This window comes from Eretmochelys imbricata, chromosome 10 (assembly GCF_965152235.1).
Source record: "Eretmochelys imbricata isolate rEreImb1 chromosome 10, rEreImb1.hap1, whole genome shotgun sequence".
Classification (NCBI taxonomy): Eukaryota; Metazoa; Chordata; order Testudines; family Cheloniidae; genus Eretmochelys; species Eretmochelys imbricata.
Genome location: NC_135581.1, coordinates 30,667,298 through 30,694,989, shown reverse-complemented (window position 1 = coordinate 30,694,989; position 27,692 = coordinate 30,667,298). Strand labels below are relative to the sequence as shown.

General features: G+C 51.7%; 1 protein-coding gene across 2 annotated transcripts; it reads right to left on the bottom strand.

Moving 5' to 3' along the window:
• Positions 1-27,029, bottom strand: RHOT2 (ras homolog family member T2). 2 transcript variants are annotated; one of them, XM_077827738.1, is made up of 19 exons: positions 26,922-27,029; positions 21,621-21,679; positions 19,923-20,004; positions 19,688-19,731; positions 17,975-18,028; positions 17,190-17,242; positions 16,385-16,493; positions 15,813-15,914; positions 14,676-14,774; positions 13,832-13,940; positions 13,316-13,436; positions 10,541-10,625; positions 8,891-9,036; positions 8,682-8,782; positions 8,446-8,576; positions 7,628-7,708; positions 6,927-7,049; positions 6,381-6,583; positions 1-3,776 (listed from the first exon to the last, which is right to left on the bottom strand). In XM_077827738.1, the coding sequence occupies exons 1-19, from the start codon at positions 26,956-26,958 to the stop codon at positions 3,659-3,661; spliced, it is 1,857 nt and encodes a 618-aa protein (XP_077683864.1). In that variant the 5' UTR covers positions 26,959-27,029; the 3' UTR covers positions 1-3,658. The 2 variants fall into 2 exon arrangements, with proteins under 2 accessions (XP_077683864.1, XP_077683865.1); XM_077827739.1 differs by lacking the exons at positions 19,923-20,004; positions 26,922-27,029.
• Between the last annotated feature and the right edge of the window lie 663 nt (positions 27,030-27,692).

Below are 27,692 nucleotides of genomic sequence, written 5' to 3'. Positions count from 1 at the left end.
GAAGGTGCATAAAAATGTATTTTTTTTACAGAATTTATCTGATAAAATCATATGGCTTTATAGGATCCGGACTGTCACTGGAACAATGTCAAGAGCAGACAGCCTTCCGGCCTCTGCACTTCATTACAGTGTTTTTCATATAGAAGATGCCACATTTGGGTCTTGGCTGTGACAGCAGGGCACCACAGACTTAACAGACTCAAACCAGGACTGGGGAACAGCCAGTGAAATGGGAAACTTGAAGTGGACCCGGCCCCCCCAGCACAGCCAACATGGCTTCTGGGGGCCCAAAAAATACTTCAGCCAGAAGATTGTGCAGATTCCACTGTATGATGGAATCAACATTACTCCCACCAGCAATGAGAGGTGGGCAAGGGAAAAAGGGGGGGAAAAGACACAGAACTGTGCCCTCCATTTCAACCAGGAGGGCAGCTGTCATGAGAGTGACTCCTAGAGAAAGCTCAATCCCAGGCCACCGGTGGGCTGTCGGCATCTCACACAGACACTCACAAAGAGCCAGCTCCTCTCAGCCACAGCAAGCCCCAAGGACAGAGACAGCTGGGCACTGCTAGCTGAATTCTGCTCCCTGCTGTTGTGGGGCAGCCTGGAGCATGACAGGAGGGCCCTCTGGCAAAGGCTGTGCACCATGTGAACACTCAAAGTTCACTGAAAAAGGGGAATGTGGCTCGGTTAAAAACAGAAATGCTCTGGAGCCCTTTGCCTTGATTTAGCCAATGCCCCATGGCCCGAGGGAGGGCACTCACTGCCAGTCAGCTCTGTGCTGCAGAGCCATGCAAGCATGGCGACTCACTGATCTGTGCAACAGCACCCAGCACAGGTGTGTCTGTCAGCTTCTGGCAGCCGGTAGGTGCTCTTCCTCCACCCCCTGGCGAGGAGACTTAGACCCACAGCCACAGGCTCCACACCGCAAAGCCAATGCCACAAGTTCAAAATCTCGCCACCCCACCCTTCTCTGCCTCAGCTCGGAGAGACAGGCTCCGCAGCGGGAGCCACTCTGACAAGCACACATGTTACCCACCACCAAGAACCAGAGAGGATGAGGGCCCTGCTGAGCTCCTTCAGAAGGCCACTGGAGCAGGCCCAGCCTGAGAAGTCTGAGATGCATTGCCCCCAGACTGGGGAGCCAGCCCAATCCCCACCCCAGCATGCCAGTTAAGGAGGAACACGTTGTACTCAGTCACCAGAGGACCCCCTACACAAAAGGATTTAAACACATGCTCCTGCTACGAGCCCTGCCTTCAGCCCGAAACTAGTTTAAACTATAGACAAGCATACAGGAAACAGGTACATCTTCCATCAGGTCATCCCACAAGGATACTGTACACAAGCCTGCCCTGAGTGTGCGCCAAAGGTGCTCGCGACATTTCCCGAATCAACACTTTGTTTTTCTCCAGCTCTCCAGCAAAAGCCATAAACAGAGCGGAAACTTTATGTAGACGGGAGGTGAGGAAAGCAGAGACAGGCCTGGATTGGCTGGTGGAGAAGACGGTCCTTACTCCTGGGATGGTCTTCAGCTAGTCCCACTGGGGCTTTGTGCTGGGCCAATGAAATGGGAGCTGGTGTCTGTACCAGAGAAGGAGCAGCAAGGGGCTGGCAGCCCCTGCGTCTGCCAGTTAACCACTTTGGATCAGAAAAAGCCAGGGTGTCAGAGAAAGCAAAACTTCCAGTTCAAGGAAATTCTAGGAGACTCAACAGTGAAAGCTACGTATACAAAGTATTGTGTGCCGCTGGAGAGCCCGGCTCAGACCATGGCCATGCAGTACGGACATTGGCTACTTAGCTGCACAATACCCGTCACTGAGCATCCGCATCAACGGCACAAATTCCATCAGGGACTGTGGCTGACACAGGAACATTACAGTATTGGTTTGACACTGTGCAGGTAGTATACCAACCCCACATTTCTAACGGCGAATTCAGGCACATCAGTCCTTTGCTTAAGCAGCCGGTATACCACGCTGCCAAACACGCCATCCTTGCCCAGGTTAACACACCTCCCATGATGCCTATTAATACTGGTGACCCAAGCGAGATGGGGTAGGAAAGGGGGAAACGGTCTTGTGAAGGGCGGCATGGGACAAGCGGATGACGGATCGGGCAGGCAGCAATCCCCCATACCTGTGCATGGTGGGACTGGCTGGAATAGATACAACAAAACCAGCTGCTAGGAAGCTTGGCTGAGCAGGCAGGCGGTGAGCACCTGGAAATCATTTTCTAGTGACTGCCTCTGGCTGACACTGGAGTGATGTCACAATGCAGGGTCTTTTACAGGGACACCGGTAGGTTAGACCCAAATGGAAATTAAAAAAAACATCTGAAAAAGCCCACTATTAAAAAGTCATTTCATGACATTGAATGTAAAAGTCACAGAAAACAGGCAGGCAGAGTCCAATCCAAACCGCTCTACCCCTGCAGTGTTTGCAACCCCAAAATGGCAGCCTTGAGCTAGTGCAGGAAAGCCAGAAAGGGAAAGTAACTAAACAATTTCCATTGCCCAAAGCCAAGTGAAGTATAGGAATATTTAAGTAGTAGATGAGGTTTTCAAAGGCTCCCTTTCACTAATCTAAGGGAGTTGTTGGTGACCATTGTAAAGGCTTCTAATATTAACTTGAACCGGATGGCATCCCTGGACATGTGGAAAGGGCAGAAGGGTCCCTGGAATACCTTGTAAGTCACAATGCTTCCAGAAGTGTAGCTTTGCTAAACTCCGGCAGCTTGGAGAGTCACAATGCCTCTAAGGTAAGGAGGTATTCAGGACAACTGCTCATAGTAGGGTTTGGCCAGCAGTCAACTCAAGGATATGCCAATAAATACCAGGAGACATTAGATGGCTACTAGACAGCAAGGAGCACGATGGGTAAATCCCCCTCTGTGTGGCACCTTTTACAATACATTCTTTTAGGTAGCCTAGGCTTCCTAAGTCCCAGTTTGTCCATTGTTTCCTGATAGACCTTGTGCTATAGGGACAGGGCCGCGAGCTCATAGCACATCTCCACCCCAGAGGAGAGAAAACACAAGTTAGCACCAACTCTGGTGCTTGCAGAGTCCCCGCGGGCTCCAGGAAGTCCCCGTGAACCACACTATGATATAAAATGATACCTTCCCTGGGAATAAAAGACTGGACAGGCGTGATCGCTGCCGCCCCGGTCTGAAAGATATGTACAGCTTTCCCAGGGCACGTCGTTTGTTTCAAGTCTGAGATGGTGTTAAAAACAATATTAAAAGAGACACAGGTGACCCCCTCAATGCTCCCGGGAGACTGGACTCCAGGCTCTGCAGATGCTCAGACATGGCAAGTGGAGACCATGACATTCCCACAGCAGAGTGGACTGAGGGTAACGTTGAGCAATGGGGCGTTCAGAGTCAAACCCCTAGTGATGGGTACGTTAGAAGTGAAGAGAACGACATTCTTGATCATGCTGGTTGGTGTCATTAGGTCTGGAGGATCCTGTTTGTGGGTCTGCTTTGCTGGTGCTGTAATCAGGTTTGGGGGAGGAAGGAATTTCCTTGTGAGGGTCCAGGCAGGGCCAGTTTGATCCTGCCTACCTGGGTGCATTATAGTAGGAGAAGGAAGCTGGTGTCTGTCTTAGGTAAGCATTGGGAAGGGAAGGGGGGGAAAGGTCAGTTCTCTTCTTCCTTATTTGCTCTTTGCCAGTGCTTTGTAAAGTGCAAATCCTACCACAGCCGTGATACTGGCTCCCAAGGCTACCCTGAGCCAGAAGGAAGCAGCTCCCAGGTCGGTGTCGTTCAGGTGACTGCAAAGAAACAGACAAGAAGCCATTCAGCGAACTGCACAGACGAGGTCATACAACCACACAGACACACACAGAGAAACTGTCAGCCCAAGAGGACAGGATGCACTTGGCCATGGGATAGATTCCTGTGGCCAGCTCTCAGCTTACAGAGCAGTAGTGCTGGAATAAGCGCTCTGCACTGGCATGGCAATGCCATACCTGCGAAAAGTGCACGTACAGAGAGCCCCAGACCTAGCTCCTTTCAGTCCGCAGCTGACAACAAAGGGCCAGCACTTCCCCAGAGGACGGTGGAGCTAGCCTCACCCCTTGAGTAGAGCAGAGAACCTGTAAAGCAGCAGCAGAACGGGGGTGGGTGTGGAGGACAATTCCCCCCCCCCCTTTTTTTTTCTTAATTTGGAAAATTCAAAATTTAAAGAAAAAAAATGTGCCCAGCTCTATAGCTGGCTCCAAAAGGGGAACCCGAGAATTGTCTCGAAATTTTGCAATCTGGAAATCTTTCACTGTCTCTAGGGAGAAAAGAGGAGAAGGGATATGGAGGACCAAAGGAGGCATTGTAAGGTTGGTCCTCGCCATCATCTGTGCACTGATCCCTTGGTAGCTCATCAGATCATCCTTTGCCCTTCTGAGTGTAGTTATGAATGGGTGGGATGGAAACAGGCTTTACCAACATGCTTTCTTCTTAGCAAGGGTATAAATAGCACATCATCATCAAAATAACTGGTACAAACCAGGAGTTCTACCTCTTCCTTTCTAGGCCAAGCTGCATTTACACCTTTCAACGCTGAGATCAAAATACATCAAACCCACTAAGGGCTGCTGAGACGTGGCAGTTACTGGCAAGCCCTAGAACAGCGTTTCTCAAACTGGGGGTCCCAACCCAAAAGACAACTGTAGGGGGGTTGTGACATCACAGAAAACATTACAATAATCTTTAGATCCTTTGCATTTCATTCCAAATGCTTAAACAGTTAACCCTTAATTTAGGGTTACTATACATTGGGATTTTCCCATGCATGACCTCTGTTTTGGTCCGAAGGGTGGCATGGTATAGTATTGCTACCTTACTTCTCCTGTGTTGCTCACGGCCTGAGCATGGCAGCTGCTGTACCCGCCTTCCCCGTGGCCTCTATTTGGGAACTTGAAATATGGTAAGCCTATATGTACAGTAATTTGCTAACCCCTTTTAATTTTTTTAGGGGGGGGGGATCCTCTCAGACTGAAATATTTTCAAAGCGGGGGACTCCATGCCCTGGAGGATCAAGGCCAGTAGTTGCCCACAGGACAGGTCGGTGGAGCCTGCCTGTCTGGAGTGCATTACAGTGCAGTTGCGAGGATGTTAAGCAGAACTGGACCAAGCCTCCCCATGCGAGTCAGCTTCCTGAGCAAGCCTGCATCATCCAATTCTATATAATCCAGGCACATCCCCAAGAAGGAGAGAAAAATCCATTATTCATACACTGCTGAATCAAAGAACAGCCAATCCCAGGGCCTCCATGATGCATGTTATTTACTTATACTGAATTTCCTAGATATATTAGGAATATTTAAATTTTAATATTGTGGAGAAAAAAGCAGCAGCGCTAAAAGAAAAAATGTTTACTGAATGGAGACCAACGAAAACATCTCATATCTGCTTATTGTTCTTCTAGTATCAACAATCTAATTTACTCCCAGTATGAGCTTTCTCCCTGCACCTAACTAGACAGGTCAGCTTCATTTTCTAGCTTCCCTCTACTAAAACAATGCTCTTACTGCAGGCAGTGGTCTATCCAGGAACTTTTCTAGTTACTTTCTTTTGCCAAACCTAAATATTGAGCCTAAATCTGCTTGACTGGGCGACCCATTTCTACTCCAGAAAGCAACTCTGTACAAATGGCCTCATGGGGCTCCATTTTACTGATCTCGGTATAAATCTGATCAGTTTAGGGGGAAAAATACAAGACCGATTCGCCTAGGTCTAGAAATTCTCGCTGGGCTCTTTCCAACTCATGCATCAACAATAAAGATCCTGCAATGGGACCATAGTTGACAATTCTGTTGGCGGTGCATGGGCTGGAATGGAATCCAGCTCTCTCCCCCAGAGCTGAGTTGGCTGTGCAGGGCTACACACTTATTTCAGTTTTTAAAAATAAACTTTGCTCCCAGGCCAGTGGGAACGAAGGTGCTGTTTTTACAGACTCGTTCTGCAGACCCTACTCACACTAAAGGACAGGAAGGCTGATCCTATGGCTAAGGCAGATCCGGGATCTTTTCTGGGCTCTGCCACTGACTTCCTGAAAGTGCTCTCAGGCATACCACGCTATGCCTCAGTAAGATGAGGACAGAAATACTTCCTTACCTCCCAGGCATGCTAGGAATGGGTGAGGAGCTCAGATCTGACAGCAATAAGCCATAAAATAAAAATAAACGGATGTATTTAAAGTGCTTTTTGGCTTAAAAGGGATCCTGTTCACCATCATCTAAGTGCCATAACATGGGCCTGAGCTGGTAACATTTGCAGGCTGTGTTAACATACACCCCTCAGTCTCACATGCATTCTGCCTGCCCACGGTCAGGCCATATGCCTAGAAGAGTGCACTCTAGTGGTTCAGAAAGAGTACTGACGGGAAGGCAGCTGCCGTGGCCAGTTTGGTATAGATGGTGGTGCTGGGCAGGCCAGGGCTGTTGCAGGTGAAGTAGAATGGTGGCGGCAGGCGATGCTTGTAACAGAACTCAGCAGGCGAGAGTCCATGCTGCTGAGTTGTTTCTGGCAGGTCTGACTTGGAGGCGACGAAGATGCAGGGAATTTGTCCATCCATGTAGTGTTGCTGTGTAGGAGACACAAAGGTCACGAGAGGGAGATAAAGGGAAGTGGTCATCACCCACTAAACATCGAGGGGAAAGGGAGCAGCAGAATCCAAAGCTGGGATGTGGCAGGGGTGGCCCCTGTGACGGGAAGGTCACCTTGCAGAACAGCAAGTGAGTTCTGTTGTGAGGGGGGCTCACCTGCAGGATCCCTGGTGGAACTGGTAGCTGTCACGGTGCCAGCACTAACAGATGGGACAGAGCAAGCAGGAATCCTCAGTATGGTACAGCCTGCCCCTCCCATTAGGATGCGGATTTCCTTCCAAGGGACTGGGGCTGCTGCTCAGGGGAGGACGTGATGCTTACCTTATAAATACAGGCGCAATAGTTGAAAGATTTGGGATCATTCACGTTGTACATTAAGCAGGCGACATCGCACGCCGCGTCCGAGGCCTTCATGAACTCCGTGTCCACATCAATCTCATACAACTGGAGCAGAGGAAAGAAAAGGAAAGTGGCCCAAGAGAAGATAGCCAAGACACGAAGCCAGAAGATCACATGGCGTCTGGAGACTGTGGCACTTCTCCCACCAACGCACAGGTCATGCCAACCCAAGGCTGTCGCAGGAACAGCATGTCAGGGCAGCCGCTGAAGCAGAAGCCCCAAAGGCTGCTGTGATCTAGTTGCTACAGCAGAGGGCTGGGAGTCAGGACTGCAGCGACCTGCTCTATGACCCATGATGAGTCACTACCTTCTCCATGCCTTTGTAGGTGGTGCATATGCCACTCTCTAGAGAGCACCCAAAAGTGGTTGCCTAGCAGAAAATAATCTTTAACTACAGGACAAAGCAAACAGCACTGGAAACCATGAGGATACTTCAGAATGGACTCTTAAGACCAGGGGTTGCATATTGGAGAGGTCTTAAATGCTGCTTGCATCCTCCTCATGATCATTTCCATTGAGACATCTCTAAGATCCCCATGAAGCCTTTCTGCTCTCCGCATGGCCGAGGAAGTGGCTAGTCCATCCTTGAGAGCTTCCCCAGTCTCCTGCTCCATGGGACTTACTATTAAATACTTTTCCTGGCCACTGACTTGGACAGTGTTGATTGCATAGAAGGACAGCTCTCCCGGGGACTCCCTGTGTGCCTGCAAAGAAGGGGACAACAGCAGTACAGCCATGAGGAAGAGAGAACGTTTACCATGGATTGGTGCCTGTGAACATTGTCCCAAGAGTCCCCAAGTGCTACAGCAACCTGTTACTGGAGGCAAAACTATTACAGGGGAGCGGCTCCAGCGCACTGTGCTTCTGGCACATGAACAAAGCCATTCACAGCAAGCTGCTCTCTGAACCAGAGAGGATACAGACTTATTGAGTAAGCAACTATGAAGACTAGATGCTTCTTCATCCATTCATCCCAGGGAACGGGCGATTCCCCCAAAACCCCAGAGCAAAGAGGGCCTCCTAGTGCGGGAAGCAGTGTGAGGAAGGACCCTGCTGCTTTGCTCCAGGAAACGAAGGAAAACTTAGGCTGAATATCAGGGGAAAACACCGTCAGTGAGATCTACCAGATCTCAGGTGGAACAGTCTGCCCACAAGAACTGGTGGGAGCCTCACTGTTTGGGACATTCAAACTAGTCGGAATAAAGTATGAGGGAACGTGCTGTAGGGAACAATCCTGCACTGGGCCAGAGGGATGAAGTAGATGAATTAATAGGTCTCCTCACTGATACTCCAGACATTGGGCTCCCAGCCCTTAGTCAGTACGTGCCCGGGACTGCTTTACATATGCACAGCGACACAGAAGGAGTTTGAAGGCCTCATCTTTTTAAGCTTCCAGGTGAGAGATAAGGGGTTTTGGGGGCAGGAAAGCATGCATACTCACAGCCAGGTTCCTCCCGAGGAAGGCCTGCAGAAACGCAGATTTGCCCGTGCCCCTGGGGCCAATCACTTTACAGAGGAACACATTCCTCTGGGTCTGACCCTTCTCCAGGTCAATTCTCTTCTCCCGGGTAACTGGAGTAGGGGATGCAGAGAACCCTGTGTTAGCACTAGGAAGGTGGGCACCAAGGGTCCAAGGATAGCAGAGGCAATGCTGGAGACACTGGAGGGATGACGTACCTGTGATTGCCTGTGTCTGAGAGTTGTGCTCAGAGAAGACAGGGTAGCCCAAGTAACCCAAGTACTCTAGGCAGTGATGGACATCCAGATAGGATACCAGCCTGGGGGATCCAAGCAAAGAGAACCCTGCCAGTTACAGAGAACCCTGACGGAGCCAGGGATGTGCTAAGTGAACTGGAGTAAGGGGGATGGAGAGGGACTGCGCTTACGTCCATTGGCAGAGGAATCCATGCAGTGAAAGCAGGCCTTTATCAGTGGTGCATACCGTGTTGTAGAGTTCAGGTCCCCAGGGCACATAGGGGAAGACACTGAAGAAGCTCTGTAGTTCTACAGGTGAGAGGGCTCCATCTCTGTCCTGGGAACACAAAGGGAGAGTTGATGCTTGAAGCGGGAGCCACCTGGAGACCCAGAGCATTATGGATACACTCTTGTGCACAGCTATACATGCCCACATGCTGGCTAATTATGCTGAAGTGATGTATTTATCCGGGCACAGCCAGAGCCCCATAGACTCTGCGATTCGGTAACAGCACACCCGGGTGAAGAAATCACTTGCTGCTGCAGAATTTTGCTCCCGATCAGCTTTCGTTGAAAAAAATATTTCTAATCCTTAGAGCTGCAGAGAGCCCCTCCACAACGGGAGCCACCTGTAAACAATGCAAGGTTGTCTTCTTGAGTCTGCAGAAAGCCTGAATCCGCCTGAAACTGACATCTATCCAGTGTGAAACGGACATCATTCTTCAGGAGAGTGCAAACCCTGAAGCCTAGAGATGGTAACTTCACTGTCAACAGCTGTTTCACTGCTGATTGTTTTAACAGAAACACCCAGCCCATGTGCTTACCCTACAATCCCCAACTTCCTTCCACACTTTCTCAGGGGCCAAAAGCTCTAACTGCCCATCACTCAGCTGCCAGCTTTGCCCCAGACAGCTTCTATGATGCAGTAACACACTGAGAATGGAAAATGCAGGAGCAGTGTAACACAGAATTGAATAACCAAATAAAGGGGGAGACGAGCGACTGGGCTGTTTGCCTTCAGGCTGAACTCAAGAAAACCCTCCTTTTTAAAACACGTAAAGAAAGCTGCCACAGAGTTATCAGTTCGCCACACTGGAGTGCTGCAGATTTGAGGCTTGGCCTGCTTCAGAGCACACAGGGGCTTGGGTATTTATGCAGCGCACATCACTGCGGAACTGAAGCATCACGCCCCAGATGAGTGAGTTGCACAGAGGTGGCACGCTCTTCTCTCACTCTTCAAAGAGCCAGAAAAGAGCAAAAACTGCTTTCTTCCTTCTCCCTTCTTTGGGCCTTGTGCTCTCCCCTGATGGCTGTCTGGTATGTGGTCATTTATAATTGTTCCACTGCTGTGGGCCAGCTGCCAAGGTGGCTTTGTCTCCAATTCCTAGGAGCCTCCCCTTTGTCACTAAGACTTCCACTGTTCGAGGATGGGCACTATCATAGGTTATGGTTGTGTGCTCTCAACAAGCTGTGTTGGTCAGACAGCTGGCTGCCATGCTCTGCACCAGCTGGAGTTTCCAGAGAGTCTGGTTTAACTTCTAGCTACGATGCATTGCAAAATATCCTCTGTATCCAGAGGTCACATGCATGCGACGAAGATGCTTTCTCTGTGCGAAAGAGGACAGCCCTGGGCTGCCTTACCCCAATCCCCCCAAGGAAGGAGAATGCAAGGACAACAGAATAAGCAGATGGGACTGCGTGAAGAGCAACTGCAAAGATGCCCCTGTGAGCAAGAGCGCAGAGTCAGCTAAGCATGTCTGCGAAATTGTGAGGGTACTCGCAGTGGGATTGGACAGCCTGACAGCCACCTGCCTCCCCACTCCCTGCAAAGCCCAGTTCACCTTATCGTGCTTCTCAAACATCCGCTGCAGAAATTGGTATCCAAAGTGATTGAGCTCCGTGGAGCAGCCCTGGGGCACGCGGAACCTGCAGGGAGGGAGAGAGAACAAGTCAGTGCAACCTGTTAACCAGGCACTCAGGGACACACTAACTCCCCCACTGGGGACGTCCACTCAGACTTCTCTTCATTAAACCTGGTGACTAGCACAGGAATCGCTATGGCTGCCCAACGCCATCCAACAGCCCATGGCGGGGGGACAACACAAAACAATTCCACGAGAAGGGAGGATCTGGCCCATGGTCTGGATCCTCTGAACAGAGCCTGTTGCAGTAGTTCTCACTGGCAGCATGTACCCTCAGAGTCAAACAGGCCAACCACCTGCACACAGCTCCAATGGGCAGGCAGAGGAGACCTGGGTCAGTGGAGTCCAAACAGCCAACTTCCCAAACACCAACAACAGGCGAGGCCAGAGTGCATCCCCTGGCGCCCTACTATGGTTTTAAGAGACTAGCTCCCAGCTGACTATGCCTCATCTTGATCCCAGTGGCCTGGCTGCAATCTGCTCCATTTCAAAGCAACTGGGCGCAGTCTGTGGGCAAGTTGCTAATGCAGCCCTCAGCTGGTTACGTTTGGGTGCCCCTGATTTACAGAAAAAAGAACAGGAGTACTTGTGACACCTTAGAGACTAACAAATTTATTTGAGCGTAAGCTTTCGTGGGCTACAATGAGGTGGGCTGTAGCCCATGGAAGCTTATGCTCAAATAAATTTGTTAGTCTCTAAGGTGCCACAAGTACTCCTGTTCTTTTTGCAGATACAGACTAACACAGCAGCTACTCTGAAACCTGACTTACAGGAATACAGGATTCTTCCCTGGGCCTGGGATGCTTATCTAAGTTGGGGGGCGGGGGGAAATGCTGCTGCAGCCCTTTCTGTGTTGATTTTGCTCTGTCATAAGCTCCACGTGCAGTATTCAGCAAGAGACAGAGTGGCCGTGACAGAATACACCCATCTTCACACCCTACACGCTAGTGCAATAATTTTTGTGCAAGGCATGTCTTGTGAGGTATCATTTGAAAACTCAGTTTGCTGGTCAATATTGTCCTGTTAAAAAAAGTGTAGCAACACTATGTGACGTTACAAGAGTTCCCTGTATGAAGTTCTTAACACATGTTCCAAACCCCACAGCCCCACCCAAAATGAGGCTGGTAAACAGGTCTGTCCTCAACAAAGGAATGTGTGCTCTGCTTCATTTGCATTTAAGCAGGGAACAGAGTTATCACGCAGGACGGAAAACGAACAAAGCTCCAACAGGTGAGAAAAAGCCAGTGAGGAACATCCTTCCACACAGACAGTCTCCTAGTGCCCCGCTGGAAATGTTTTTCAAGAGACGGACTGAAACTAGAGAAAGGAGGGACAAACACCCCCACAAGAGACCCTTCTTCTCTCTCCCTGCACCTGGAGCGACAAAGGAAGCATTCGTTGGACTCTGCGGGATGGGTCCTGCCCTACAGGGTTTGGTCAGTAAGACTGCAGAGGGCATGTTGTGAGAAACTTTGCTTGAATCTGGTATCATTTGTTAAATCTGGTATTAAGAAATGTCTTATCTTGATTTTTCTTGTAACCATTTCTGACTTTTATGCCTCATTACCTGTACTCACTTAAATCTCGACCTGTAGTTAATAAACTTGATTTACTGTTTTATCTAATCCAATGTGTTTAAACTGACGTGTCTGAGTAACTATTTGAGACAATCAATCAGCTGGCATATGATACCCTTTAAAAAATAACGGACTGAAAATATTGTGTACTGTCCAGGAGAGGGCTGTACATACATTTCCTGGAGAAATCTGGGACTGGGGGTGTGCTGGGGTCACCCTGCAGTATAACCCAGGCTGGTGAGAGCCGGAGTGTAACCCACGTGTGGCTGGCATGCTGAAGCTATACACAGACACTCAGGGCATGGCTTGCATGCTGGAGACTGTCTGGGAGCAGCCCAGTTGGGAGCTGCTTCAGCAAAACATTGTAAGGCACCAAAAGTTGCAGGGCAGGGATGACACAGTCTCCCACTAGCCTGAATTATACCCTGGTATGTCACAATGGTGCTTAAGTCACAGTAGCTCCCCTTCCAATGGTGAGAGCCCTGTTATACCCCCCACGAGCCCTGCTGCTTTGGCTATAGGATTCTCTAGCTCACAGTACAAACCCTTTCGTTAGTTTGGGGGCATGACAGGGATCAGAGAAGAGGAGGCAGCTGCAAAATCCAGCTGAATACTGAGCTGACAGTTTACTGCTCCAATCAGTTTTGCCGAGAGAGAACAGACTTCAAAATCCCCTTAGTGATTTCACTTGGAAGTCACAGTCCAGGTCCCATTTGTTCCCCTCTGTGGGCACCAGTGGAATCAACAGTGCCACTGGGGTTAGTGGTCTGTCAGCCCCACATCCTGACTTCCTAGACAGGCCAGTGCAGGGGCACTGAGCGTGACTCTGCCCTTGCGAGAGAACTGGACTGGGTGCTGTGCGCTGTCATCCGGTTTGATTTCAGCTCCTGCCGCGCCAGACCCACTGGGAGTAAAGGAGAACCTCACTGCTCAGAGACCACACATCGTTGCAGACGGTCAGTTAGGACAGAAGGGAGACCCCAAGCCTCCTCAGAAAGGAATATGGTGGTTGAAAAGGAAGGCTCATCGAGATGGCTCTGAGCCGTCTCCCTGGGGGACCCCATCCCCAGCCTGCCAATCCCTCCCCAGCATCAGAGACGATGAGCCCTGTACGCACAGTGGGTAGAGATAGTCATCCGTCAGCTCCAGCTCATCAGCATAGCCAAAGCGGCGCAGGATGGTCCAGGTGGTCTCGTGCCGCCCCCTCTGGATGAAGAGGGTATTGAGGAAGAGGAAGCCTGTGAGCAGAGAGGCAGGGTCTCACCATGCAGACAGCGCTATGGTGCAATGGAGCAGCAAGCTCCGCTCAGCCCAGCCAGCAAGGTGCTTCAGCACAAAGTCAGAACAGGACGTTCCCCAAAGAAGCCTTCCTTCCTCTGGGAAAGCGGGGCCTTGAATCAGGCGGCTCTGGGGCTCTAGGCCAAGCACCAGCTCATCCAAGAAGATGCCCAATGAGCTTTTTCATTATGGTGTGTGGGCCGGGGTACAAAACCATGGCCCATGCTCCTGAAGATCTATTGCCGTCCTTCTCTGCCCAGCAAAACGCTTGTCTCCCAGCTGCCAGAGGGGAGAGTGGCCAGGAACGGAGCAAGGAGACAGTGACACCAACACAAAAGCTGCCCGCTTCAGTTACCGTTTAACGTCAGGCCATTGTCCTGCACCCCATCTGTGGTGTTCTTCCATACAACTGTCTTCACGTCTTCCAGGGCCTGGGGGGCCAGGGGATTCCCGAAGCAAGACTTCTACCTCCGAGAGAAACAAGGGCAAGGTCAGGAAAGCCCCTTGCCAGCAGAGAGCCTCCCTGTCTCTTTCCAGCTCTCCAGAAGGAAGGGAAGGAATTGAAACCCACTCCAGAGCCCTCCCCTGTTAATTACTTCACTTCTCTACTCCAACTAGAAGGCCGCTTCCCAAGAGCTGCCAGACTCTTGCTATACCAGTACCTATACACACCCTGGGACTCCAAGCAAAACCTGCCACTGAATCACAGGGAGACAAACTCCACTCACCTCATGGATTGCCAGCTCTGCCTTATTCCTGTTACATGAGTCCCTACTCCTCAGTCAATGCAGCAGAACTCCTTGCTATTCTCTAGGGGTATCCTGCTTCACACATCACAGAGCAATCCCTTCCACAGCTCTGCTTGGCCCTGCTCACAGTGCGTGGGCATGAAACCCTTCTCTAGACAGATGATCAGATACACAGATCTCTGTGTGCCAGAACACTAGCTGCTGGCATTCCCCTTTGGCATCAAGGACCAGGAGTCCAAAAAGGTCTCAATGTGCCATGCAAGGGACTCTCTCTTTACCCTGGAGTTAGAAGAAAGTAGGAATCAGAGAGGCTTTCCAGAGAACAGGCAGGACGGGATGTGTGCAGCTGCTGTAGGTAATACTGCTGGTGAAACAGTAGCAGTGGTCATGGTGATATCACAGCCCAGGGACAGGGACCCCCTGGAAATCCAAGCGCCAAGGAGTCTGTACCTGGAAGTAGTTGAGCTCATCATCACTTAGGATCTGGTTGTTATCCTGGTCTGAGATGTTGAAAATCCGTGTAAGTGCTCGTGCACACGTTGGTCTCAGCTGTGGGTATAATGAGTCATAGTGAAAAGCACACAAAGAGGTTGTCTTCAGCTCAGTGCTCCCTCCCACAAACCCACCTTCCGAGGCTTCCTGTACTGGCTCAGGGCAACGGTCCACCTAAACCAGTACTCTGGCTCTGACAATAGCCAGTACGAGCTGCTGCAGAGGTAGGGGTAAGTTGTGAACAATAGTCAGCCCACATGGGAATTTTCTTCCTCACCCCTGTCAGTCAGAGGCTGCTTGTGCCCTGAACTATGAAGGTATGCCTCCCTTCCGTGTGACCCCTAACATAACCGTGGATGATCTTGTTATCCATGTAAAAGTCCAGTCCTTTTCAGAGTCCTCCTATGCTCATGGCCTCAATGACATCTAGTGGCAGAGAGTTCCACTGGCTAGCCATATGTTGCACAAAAAAGTATTGCCTTTTCTAAACATTAAGATGATTTGCCACCTTTCAGTGTCACTGAACATCCCTTTGTTCTTGTACCATTGGAACCAGGTGGACAGAGGTGGCGGGTTTCCCTTCTCCACACCAGTCATTCGTCTGGATACCTCCATCAAACCCCTCACTATACAGTCCCATGCTTTCCACACACTCTTCCCTGGGGAAGCCTTCTCAGGGCTCCGAATCACTCTGTCCCCTGCTGGGGCTGGTGATGGATCTATTGTATCAGTGCAGCATGGCTCAATGTGTACAAGAGGCACTTCTGGGTGAGAGACTCCCAGGGTATGCTTCAGCTTCCCTACAACAGCTGTCTAGCACCCCATGAACTGCACCTGCGGAGGAGGGCAGAGCGCACACAGCGAGTTTAGCAGAGAGGGGGAAGACTTAATTCTCTAACTCTGCTGAGAGGAGTGGCGCCTGTCGGCTGGCAGAGCACAAGGAGAATCAGGCAGCAGTTAAGAACAAGAGGCTTCACAATTATGCCAGAGGACTGAGGGTGTACAGGCAGGATATGGAAGGTTACTGGGAAGTGCGTGGATGCCTGGGAGGGAGAAGAGCAAGGCTGACTGGGGTTCAGGGATGGCTTCGATTACCTGTTTCTCCTCTGGATCGTACAAGGGGGCTGTCGGGTGCAGAACCGCTTTCTGGGCATAGTAGAACAATTCAGAGATATTCTTTAAGTTCTTGGCCGAACACTAGTGCAACGACAGAGAAAGGGACCATGAGTGGACATGGCTTGGGGCCAGACGGAAGATGGAGCTGAGGGCACAAGAGAGGTGTGAGTCTCAGCTCCAGGCAGGTATCAGATCAAGGCATGGACGGAAGTCAGTGACAGTTACCAGGAAACAAACCAAAAAGGGAAATTCCCCATTTACATGTTGGTTTCACTTGGCCCATTTCATGCTCCCAGAAGCCAATGAGAATTCTGTCGTGTTCCCCCGTGGGCTCAGGAGACTGGGATCCCACCAGGGCTGGGCTAAGGCTCTTTCAGGGATCAGTGTTGAGAAGGCAGATCCAAATCAGGATGGAGAATGTTCCTCCTACTCACTGTGGTGACAGCCCATAGAACCAGGGACAAGGCCTCTCATTAGTAATAAACATTAGAAATTCACAGGGACGGACAACCCCCTTTCACTAATCAAAGTACAGTGCTCTGGTTTCCCACCTCCACGCAGGTCTCTATCTCAGAGAACTGGTTCATGATGGGCAGGATGATCTCCATGGAGCTCCCAGACTGTAGGTCAGACTTGTTTCCCACTAGGATGATTGGGATTCTAGGAGGGAGAAGAGATGAAGTGTCATGGAGTGGAAAGACAGAGGCCAACGCAATTCCCATCTGGGCTCCCACATTGCACATGTGCTCTTAGGGCGGCTGATCAGAAGAGCACTCAAAGGAACAGAACTGCCAGCCCCCTGACTGCTCTTCCACCTCCAGCTGCTGGAACCAGGCACCGGATCAGCCAGAACAACCTAGGCTGATGAATACATCAGCAGGACTAACCAGACTATTGGGCACGTGTGACGACCTTACGTCCAAGCAACCCACGGTTAGCTTAGGCCTCTGTGGTCCTGCGCTGACTCAGCAACTCACTTGCTCCCCTACATCGGGAATCATCTCACCAGCAGATCCTCTTGCCTCGGTGGCAGCAAGACCCTGAGAGGAGGAAAAGCCTCCAGAGTCTCCCCACCTCTATCAGATGTGGGGCCCATGAGCTGGCCGACCGTTCCCTAATACCGTGTACTGCTGTTCGCAGGAAGCTCCCAGGCAGCACCAAGCTATTTTCCCTGCAGGATCCCCCAGTTCCCAAGCCCATGTCAAACAGCCAGCAATCATCAGGCTGTACTCAAGTGCTTGTGTGCCCAGCCAACACACTGAGCTATATGGGAGCAGGACCCAGAGCCGGTCCATTGTGCCACTGGCAGGCCCTCTTCCCTACCGGACTCCAGAAAAGCTGTGTTTGGTACAGTACCTGGAACCCTTTTCAACTCCCCCATTCACCAAGGGAATCCACTTTGTCCGAATCTGAAAGGCAACCAGGAGAAAGCCCTGTTAGAACAGACTAGCCACTGCTGTGAGTGACAGAGAAGGTGGGGATGTGGCGTGTGCACTAATTGGAAGCCAGCGGGGGGCTGAGGCAATACAACAATCTCGTCATCACAGCCCATCTGCTCCACGTAACCCACAGATAATCAGAGTGCACGTGACAATAAACAGGATGCAGGCTGCAGCCCAGAGGGTCCGAGGCCAATTCCTGGGGTGGTGGGCTGGCCGTGATCCAGTGTGGGTTGCACCTGGAGTGGGCAGGAATTGCTCTGTCTGATGTGATGGAGTCCCATCCTGTCTGAAGAAATCCCCAGCACTCCATGCCCTGAATCACTTTAGGAACTGCCTGTGGCTGATAATGACGAGGCGCTAAGTGATGGCTCTGAGCAAAAGTGGCCTGGCTAATGACCAACTCTTGGCAGTACATTCCCTTTGCACACAGAGCTGGGGAGATGGGGCTGGGGTGGCATGTCTTGGAGACTACAACCAGCTAGCAGCTTCAGCAAGAAGCAAGAGCAATCAAATTACCCCCGGAAGCCCCAGCTTGCATCTGAGAAGCGTGTAGTGCTCCATGGAGAACATGGAACAGGGCAGTGTTGGGGGCATGGTCTGTGGCAGATCCCTTGGGGACAGGAGGAGGCAGCAGAGCAGAGCGAGGCCAAACACGACTCTGCAGGTCAGAAGCACACAAGCCTGGAGTCAGCCCATTACCTTCTCAATTGTGGCCTCCACGGTGACATCGTACACCACGCAGACCACGTTGGCCTGCAGAGAGAGCAGCAGGGTGAGCCGTGGGTAGCACTCCAGAATGCCCATCGCTCAGGCATGGCAGAGGTTGTTCTACCCGAAGGCCAGCATGTGCCACAGACAATGCTCCTCTCCCAGTGTGGAGAAGACAGGGCCCGGCCCGGGCATGGTACAGCTCTGTTACCAAGCAGACAGGCCTCCCACAAACAGCCAGGCAGGCTCACCACTGCCCTGGACTTTGTACCAACGCCCGCCTGCCCCTCCCTGCACACCCCGCCACACCCATACCAAGAGAGGCTGCCCCGCAGGCCGTTCGTAAGCTCTTGAGAAGCCAGATGATCTTAACTGAACAGATGCTGCCTGTAATTCCAGCTGCCAAAATCCACCCTCGGCACCAGGCCGGAGCTCCGATTTCATTACGTGTTGATCTTCAGTGAACCGGCTGCTGCTGAAAGGCAACAGCCCAGCAGCCTGACACGGTGTCACTCACAGTCCAGCCCAGAACGTGGCCCTGGCAGCTTCCCCGCCCCCGCATCCTCATAATGGGACTCAATTCCTCTCTGGGAAAAGCTCCTTCGAGGAGGCGGGAGAGGAGATCAGCTGCAATGCTGGGCAGCCGTACGAACCCCTCAGCCAGCCCTCTCTGCTCAGACTGCCAAATCGGCCAGCTAACGCCAATAATGAGGGTGGATTTTACAGCGTGGAAACTTGCTCTCTGGGAACTTCGGTGACACCCTGATCCACAGCCTAGCAAACAGCCGCAGATGGCACTGCCTTGCTTGCCGCTAGCCTGGGTTGGCTCTGAACTGGGGAGAGACTCCATAACCAGCACCTTCCCCACCTGGGGCAGAACCCCTAATCCTCACCACCACCATGTGATATACCCCACATAGCTCCCAGCCACTGCACTGAGCCACTAACAGCTTTTCCACCTACTTGTTATGTTTTGCCTGGGTCCCCGCCCTTCCCCTCCAATCCCACCATGACCCCCGCTTCAGATGGCTTTTAAATGAGCAGATGGGCAGATCATTGCCCCTTTTGGGAGAGAGTTTATTCCTAACCCCAGAAAGACGCAAGGGTTTAAGGCAGGGTTTAATGTAACCCACTTTAAGCCTCTTGTATATACCCTTGCTCTGGTGGGGTTGAGGGAGCAGGTTCACACAGCCACTCCAGCCTAGTTCCTTCCCCATGGGATCTCCGGGCTGGAGAGGGCAGAAGGCTGAGCTCAAACAAGGATTAGAAAAGACGTCCAGCTGTATTAGACATAACAATGGGACTTCCCCCTCCTGCCCTCACTCAATCTGCCAGACCTGCCAAGACCTGCTAACAGCTGGGTCCTGTCCACTCTTCTGGGGATCATCACAGATTGCTCACCAGAAGGTTGCTCTGATGATCAAACCATGCCACCTTGCCCACGCCCGCAATGCTCCGTCTTCTGCCTCTCCTGAGAACCCCCCTCCCTGCCCGGGCAATCACTTCAGAAAGCAAGAGCACTGACCTTGAGCTAGCTCAGTGAGAAGAGAGAAGAGGTTACGCAAACTGTTAACAAAACACTACTCTTGAGATGGCCTATTGCAGAGCTCGGCGAAGCTGATGGACAGGCTGCCCAGGCAAAGAATCAGACACCCTGACTTGCCATCTCAAACCCAGCTGCCCCAACCTCCTTTCCTCACTCACCTTGGCGATCTCCTCCTGCAGCTCATCCTCTGTTTGCTCCGATTCTGAAAGGGAAAAAGGCAGAGTCACCCGGCTGCCGCCACCTGCTTCATGACAGCCCACGTGAACTGGCAGCATGGCACAGCTGGGAAGGGGCTTGTGCACAGTGTGGGTTTTGGTGAGGACGGAAGGAGTAGGAAGAGCTAGAGGTGGAGCAGTGAAGGTGCAATGGCGTGCAGGAGGAAGGGGGCCCTACCTGAGTAGTCCACAATGTGGGTGGGGACTTTCTCAGGTGTGACGTCGGCTGGGATTGTGATCTCCTCTGCACGAGGGGGCACCTTCAAAACAGACAGACACAGTCAGCGGGGCAGCATGAGGAGGAGCAAGCCCCAGGGGCAGAGCATGCAGGGTTTGAGGGAGGAGACAGGCAGATCTATGCTGAATACAACAAAGAGGAGACACACAAGACTTCTGTCACCCTAAAGACGCAAAAGAGGAGGGGTCAGGGACTACATGAGCTTTTGAGGCTCAGCACTATCCCCTCTGAGGCCACAGCATATGCCTCAAAACAGCCACAGCTCAGGAGTGGGAGACACGGGATCAGCCTTGCTCTCCTCCAGGAGGCGCTCCCTCCTGGGCAGATCTGGGCCCATCAGCACAGAGAGGCTCAGGAGGAAGCTAGCCCAGGAGTGAATGGACATGGAGAGTGGGCGTTACTTCCCAGCCTGTTGATCAGCTAGCAGGAGTAATGCCTGACTTCTTACTCAGGGCTACTCCAGTGCTCGCATCTCAGCCCAAGTTCTGCTGTGGCTCCAGGGCAGGGGCCAGTCGATGTTCTGGCACAACTCACTATCAGCCTGCACTGTGCACCCCACTGGCTCTGCCTTAAAATAATCTCCAGCTTTGGTGGTGTAACGTGGAGGGAGAGGCTGAAATGGCATTACACTTAATGCCCAGGGGAGCCCCAAACGGGGCAATTCTACCTTCTCTTGCCCAGGAGACGAGGGGACATGGAAGGGCAAACCTCCCCCTTCCTGGCCTGCAGATAAACCCCTAAGCACTTCCATCACCCCTTAAACCTTACACAAACATTGACTTGAAGCACTGACCTTCCAGCAGCCAGGGAAGAGCATTAAGCCGATTAGCTGGGCTTTGCTGTGGAAATGGGGCAGGCATTTAGATCTATCCCACTGAGCTGCAGCAGTGCAAGTGTCACTGAAGGCCAGCAAGGGGCTGAGGGACTTACACCATCTGTTCCACGACAGGGGGAGACGCTGGCCATTTGGGCTAATTGTGTTTTCCCTTTCTAAAACAGCCCACGCCCTGGAGCTGGAAAGGGCTCTACAGTGCATGAGGGCAGGCTGGCTACTCTGCATTTCACACAGATGGCTGCAGCTCAGGGATCTCTGCATGTAGACAGAAGAGCAGAGAACACTGACCATTTCAAGGGACTTTCCCAGCTGGGCCAGAGACAGCAGCCTGAACTGCCTTGCTAGAGAGGACACATTGCAGCTAGGAGGTGGAGGCGGGGACAGGGACACTGCTTTGTGCTGACTAGGGAAGCATCTTCTAGTGGCCAATGTATGGAACAGAGCAGACAGCTGTTCAGGTGGGCTGCTCATTCCAAAGGCCCAACAGCAGCAGGCTACAGAGAAAGGCCCAGGCACCCTAGAGCACAAGGGCAGGCTGCTCTCCAAAGCAGGACTGCGGTAAGAAAACCAAGTGGAGAAGCCTGCCTTTCAAACGCAGTCACACCCCCAGAAAGGCAATGAAGATTTTGCTGCTCCAAGATCATTCTGCCCTGGATAGTAGAAATGAGCCTGTTAACGCTGGTCTCACATCTAGAGGCTCTGCTGGTCTTTGGCCCATGACAGACAGGCAGACAGACATTCACCCTCCCAGGAAGACCAGGACCCATTAAAAACACAGGAAAGGCAAACCACTCCTCGCTCACCTCCTCAGGGAACTCCTCGCCCACCAGAGCCATAATCAGCGATGTCTTCCCCACCCGGGCTGTGAGAGAAAGAAAGGCAAGAGGTTCAGGCTGGACCTTTGCAGGCCTGGCATTTGGGAATGGAGGTGGCAGAGCCATCAGATACTAGGGACTGAAATCTGTCCAGGTGGCAAAGCAAAGGGGTGGGAGGTTGGGGCAAAGAGATGAAGGCAAATTCATTCCAAGCCCAGAGGCTAAAGGGTGAAATTTCCTACAACCACTGAAGGTCACAGGCTCCCTTTAACATTCATACCCATCCTTAAACCTGAAGTCCTAACTGTTTTGTGAAGCAGAGAGGGAAATCAGTGCCACATTACCACCAGGGCCCCCCACCAGTAAATACCATAGCTTCCTATCAGTAAACGGTTCAGAAGCTAACCTCGCTTTCACACACTCCTAACTTCCCAGAGCATTTGCTCTTTGGGGTGCAATTTTCTCTGCTCAAGCTCAGTCTACGGGGAATCTGTTTGGAAAGCTTGAGGACAATCCCACCAGCTATTTTTTGAGTTCTGAGAGCATGACAAAGGTAGTTCCTTCATCATCATCATCATATTCCTATTACACATCTGGCGGTTAGGGCAGGGATGAAGCTTCTCTACTCCTCACTGTTTCTAGCAAGTCTTTCAATGGTTCCCCAGCTGTGCCCCAGGTTTTTCAGCTCGGCTTCCACAGCTCTTCGCCATGTTGTTTTTGGGCGGCCATTGCCTTCAGATGTCCATCTTATTGCTACTCTGGTGATGGAATCAGTTTCCATTCAAAGCACATGACCAATCCAGCTCCAATGCCTCCTGGCAATGACGGTGCTCAGATCCTCTTGGCTGCACTGTGTCAATAGATCTTGGTTTGAGATTGTTCTGGGCCAAAAGATATAGAGGATTTTTCTGAGGCAGGCTGTATGGAATGAAGACAGTTTGGACATGTCCTACTTTCTCATTCCCCAGCATTCTGCACTATAAAGTAGTGTTGAAAGTACGCAGCTCTGATAAATCTTGAGTTTGGTTTCGGTGGTGTATTTTGATGATTTCCAGACTGTATTTAAGCTCCTGAAGGTGTTCCTGGCTTTACTGATTTTGTTCCAGATGTCCTGGCTTGTTCCACCGTCCTGCCCAAGTATGTGAATGTTTCTACACTGGTGAGAAAATAATAATCCTCTATCTGTACTGGTGATGGTGAGGCAATATTAACGGTCATGATACCTGTCTTATTGCAGTTGATTTTCAGTACAATTTACTGACTGAATGCGTTGAGTCGAGTTGTTTTTTCTTGTATATATGGGGTTGGGTATGTGATAAGAGAGTGACATCATCTGTGAAGTCCAGGTCTTCAAGGAATGAGAAGGGTGTCCATTTAATGCCTCTTGGCATGTCTTCTATTGTATGCCGCATTACCCAGTTGATGGCAATGTTGAAGAGGATTGCAGACATGACATACTCCTGTTTTGACTTCAAAACTGAGCTCACCGTGATAATACACAGATAAAAGTGTGATAACATGCCAGTTATTACAATCACTGAGAATTCCTTTCTTTGGTATCTTCACTATAACCCCATTGGTCCACTTATATGGCACTTTTCCCCTTTCCCAGACTGATGTAAATAGAGGGGCCAGGATAGATGATGCTAATTTAGGATTTACCTTGAACAATTCTGCATTCAAGTTATCCTTGCCAGGAGCTTTCCCATTTTTTAAGGATTTGATGGCTTGAATGATCTCTTCGTTAGGGGTGTCTGTGTTGATATCAAGATCTTCTGCCTCCTGGATGTTTGCTCCCTCTTTAGGTGGCTCCCTGTTCAGCAATTCTTTGAAATGCTCTGTCCAGCACATTTCTTGTTCTTTTTCGGTTGTTCGTACATATCCTTGTTTGTTCCTGATGAGAGTGTTTGTTGGTGTCTGCCGTTTACCACTGATAAGTCGTGTCATTTTGTAGACAGTTCCTAGTTCACCACAAGCAGCTGCATCCTCTGCTTGTGTTGCCAGATTATCAATATAATGCCGTTGGTCCGCTCTCACAAGGCGTTTGACTTCCCAGTGTGCCTTGCTATACTTCTTGTGGTATTTGTCCTTTAGCTTCTGGGATTTTGTGTCTAAAACTTTTTTCTTCAGGGCTCGTCCGGTTTCTATGACATTCCATGTGCTGGGCGTGATCCTCTCCTTCCTTCTCTTCTGCCTGTAGCCTAGCCAGGCTTCACTGCTCTGTTTATAAATTGCTGTTACTTTGTCCCACTTCTTGTTCATCTCCTTAATAAGGAGGGGAATTTATATGGATGGAAAGAACTAGATGGGAGAGAGCTTTACAAAGGTGGGGGATTACAAATGGGGTCACCAAGAAACAAAAAGGTCAAGGGACTTGCCTGACATTACACTGCAAGCTGGGGCAGTCAGGAATCAAACCTAGATTTCCTGATAGTTAGCTTTGTGCCACTAGACCACTAGAACGCAATCGCCTCCTGAACAGGCCGCACTTTTTTAAAAAGAAGCTCCGAACAAACAATAAAAACCGAACCAGAGTGCTGCACCTTGCAAGATTGAAGAGCTAAGTGTGGAAAAAAGGAATAAAGTTATTCATATTGGAAAAAGCTGCATGGAGCCGGAACAGTGAGGAATGTCTACATTGTAATTGCACACGTCCCAGCTGAGATGCCTGTGTGCACACAGCTCTGGGGGCTGGTCCGCATGGGGAATTTACCAGCAGACCTAGAGTTATACTGATTATACTAGAGTTATACCTAGAGTTATCCAGTTATACTGATCTGACTTCCCACGTGGACCCACTTATTCTGAAGAAGACAGTGTCTTTCTCCAGATTAATTTACAACACTTTCAGAGTGACATAAAATAAACTGGAAAAGCACTCTTTCTGGAATAAGAGTCTCCTCATGGGGAGTTAGACGGGTAGAACTACAGCTGACTAGCAGTACAATTGTATTACCAGTACAATTATACCAGGGAATGCCCCCATGTAGACAAGCCCTGAGGCGCATCTCTGAAACCAAGGTTAAAAGACATCTCTTGGCTCGAGCCTTCTCCTGGCCTTCATATCCGGCCAGGCCCTCAAAGCCCTCTTGCCTCCCCACACCTAAGGTCATATTTTTAAAACAAGGGACTTTTGATCATTTTAAGTCTCCTATGTGGTAGGAGTCTACATCCTAGAACACGCTGGCTCAAGGATTATGGGCAAGGATTGAATCCTTCTGCCATTCCTTTCCCTAACCCACTCCCCGGCTGGCACTGGGTCCCATGGCTGAAGCCCTATAAGCAAGAACCATTCTTGTTAATACTGCCTCTGTGAAGAGCACATGTACAAGCAGAATGCTGAGGTGCTGCGATTATTTCCCCTGCTCCCTGCCCCTCTTTCTAAAAAAGGGAAATGCAATGCCAAAACCCAATGGAACCCCACTGACGTACATTTCAAACAGGGAACGTAAGGTTCTTAAAGTCATGTCCATCCACCCCACTTCACACATTAGAGATCTTTCTTTTCTTTGGATCAGTATAACAATAAAAAGGGGGCACCTGTCCAGGGCTCTAAGTGCTGTTGTCCCACATGACAAAAGTAAATACAAACTGCCAGTGGCGCAAAACCTGCCCCGTCCTGGTGGGCAATCTAACAACTCCATCCAAAGCCACCCTCCACAACACCGCATAAAGAAATGTGCCTTGCAGAGCATGTTCTACCACCAACCTCCCATCTTTAAAAGCGTGGGGGGATCCCTGCTCAAGCACCTCTGCTGAACACAAACATGCCACACTTTATGATAGGGAAGGGACATATTAAGTAATCTAAGCATTAATGGAAAATCCAGTGTATGTGGTGTCAGTTACTGTTAAAAGCAAAAACAGGGCCAGATCCCTAGTCAGTGTAAGTCTGTGTCACACCACCAATTTCAATGAAATGAGGCCAGTTTACACTAACTCAGGATCTGGTCCCCCAACTTTTCCGGTTACCAAATTTGTACACTGTAAGTGTTTTCCCACTGAATTCAGCAATGCAGACCAGCACAGCAGCAGCCCCCTCCTTGGGGTTGGTCAATGGGACATCCCAGACACCCTGGCAGTCATGGAGGGAACAGGAGGGACTTTGGATGTTGCTATGTTTCATAACTGGGGCTAATTTTACAGAAAATTCTGCTCCTGGCAGGCTGGGCTCCTCTGCCCTAATTCACAAGGCAATGGTAAGTTAATTTCTATCAGCTAATTCCTTCCAGATATAGGCCAAAGTAGGCAGAATGGTCTAGTGGTTACAACACAGGCCTGGGGTGCAGGAGAGCCAAGCTCCACTCCCAGCTCTGTGGCTGATGAGCAGCATGACCTTGGGTGAGCCCCTCCCCTACCTCTGCCTCAGTTTCCCCAACAGGTCAACAGGGATGACAACTCCCACATCCCACTCTCAGGGGAAGTGTTCATCAGTGTGTGGAGTGTGGTACAGGGGCAGAAGGGCTCGCTAGGAACAGCCCTGAGCCCAATCACTCAATTCCTCCCCCCCGTCCAAGGAGAGAGGGTCTCTTTCCTCCCTGCCAGTCCACCGTTTCTTCAATTCCAGCCTCCTGCCCGGCAGGAAGCAGGAGGAGGGAGAGGAGATTGCCTGCACCCAGTATGACCTGCAGGGATTTGATCTCTCTGCGGGAGGGGGGAAGGGTTCACTCTCCATTACCCAATCTCTCTGCAGGGAGTTCTGCCCCCATTACCCAGAGTGCCCCGGGGGGGGGGGGGGGCTGATCTCTCTGCAGGCAGGGGGTCTGCCCCCATTACCCAGGGTGCCCCGGGGGGGGCTGATCTCTTTGCAGGCAGGGGGTCTGCCCCCATTACCCAGCGTGCCCCGGGGGGGGCTGGGCTCTCTGCAGGCAGGGGGTCTGCCCCCATTACCCAGCGTGCCCCGGGGGGGGGGCTGATCTCTCTGCAGGCAGGGGGTCTGCCCCCATTACCCAGCGTGCCCCGGGGGGGGCTGGGCTCTCTGCAGGCAGGGGGTCTGCCCCCATTACCCAGCGTGCCCCGGGGGGGGCTGATCTCTCTGCAGGCAGGGGGTCTGCCCCCATTACCCAGCGTGCCCCGGGGGGGGCTGAGCTCTCTGCGTGGGGGGGGGGGTCTGCCCCCATTACCCAGCGTGCCCCGGGGGGGCTGATCTCTCTGTGGGGGGTCTGTCCCCCTTACCCAAGCTGACCCTGCAGGGGGAGCCGAGGCCCCTCCCACTCCCCTCAGTTGCCCTCCTTTACCCAGCGTACCCCGGGATCCCCTCCCCCCCGGCCGCCAGGGCCCGGCTCTTACCCTCCCCCACCAGGAGGATGCGCACGTCTCGCTTCATCGCCGCCGCCTCCTCCTCCTCTCCCGCGCCGGGGGTGCCAGGCCGCGGCGCTGCCCCCTCCCCCTCAGCCTGCCGCCCGCCCGAGTCCCGCCCCCACTTCCGGCCTCCCCGCCTCGGCACAGAGCACGCGGGCCGGGGACGTGGGGCACGAGCGTCGCTGGCGGAGCCACGGTGCGGGCTGGGGCCGGCAGCGCCGCCGTGCGGCGAGTCGGGGCACGGCCGCACCTACCCGCCCAGCGCACAGCGAGGGACCGACTTGGGGAGGCTGCCCCGCCCTCCTGGGGTGGGGGCGAGATCGGGGCTTGGCTGTGCTTATATAGCGCCCGACCCCGGCTGCCAGTGACGTTAGCCTGGGCGGTGGGAGAAGGGTACCATGGGGCAGGGCTCCCTGTGCCCCAGCCCTCGCTTCTCGGGGAGGGGGTGACACCCAAGTCAACACCCAGGGGCCCTTGGGGGGAATGGCCCCCTGGTCAATTACAACTAGCCCTAGCCTGGGTTGGTGTATTTAGGGCACAACAGGTCTGGCTGCCCTGCAAGGAAAGGCCAGGTAGGAGAACTCCAGTTGGCAGACCCTGGCTTGAGCGTCTACACAGAACCCCAGGTTAGGAAGTGTTGAACCTGGCTCCCACCCTGGGCCCGATTCCAGCCACCTGATCCCAGACTTCGTAGCACCCCCTCAAAATTTGGGCACTCTAGCCCCTTGTTCAGGATGCACTGTCAGAAAATTTGACTGC

Excerpts from the sequence above, each read along its gene's own strand:
- RHOT2 (XM_077827738.1), bottom strand. The coding sequence starts at position 26,958 with ATGAAGCGAGACGTGCGCATCCTCCTGGTGGGGGAGG. Across the intron at positions 21,680-26,921 it reads CATCCTCCTGGTGGGGGAGG|CCCGGGTGGGGAAGACATCG; the intron begins GTAAGAGCCGGG and ends TTTCTCTCACAG. Across the intron at positions 10,626-13,315 it reads GATGACTATCTCTACCCACT|GTTCCGCGTGCCCCAGGGCT; the intron begins GTGCGTACAGGG and ends CCCTCCCTGCAG.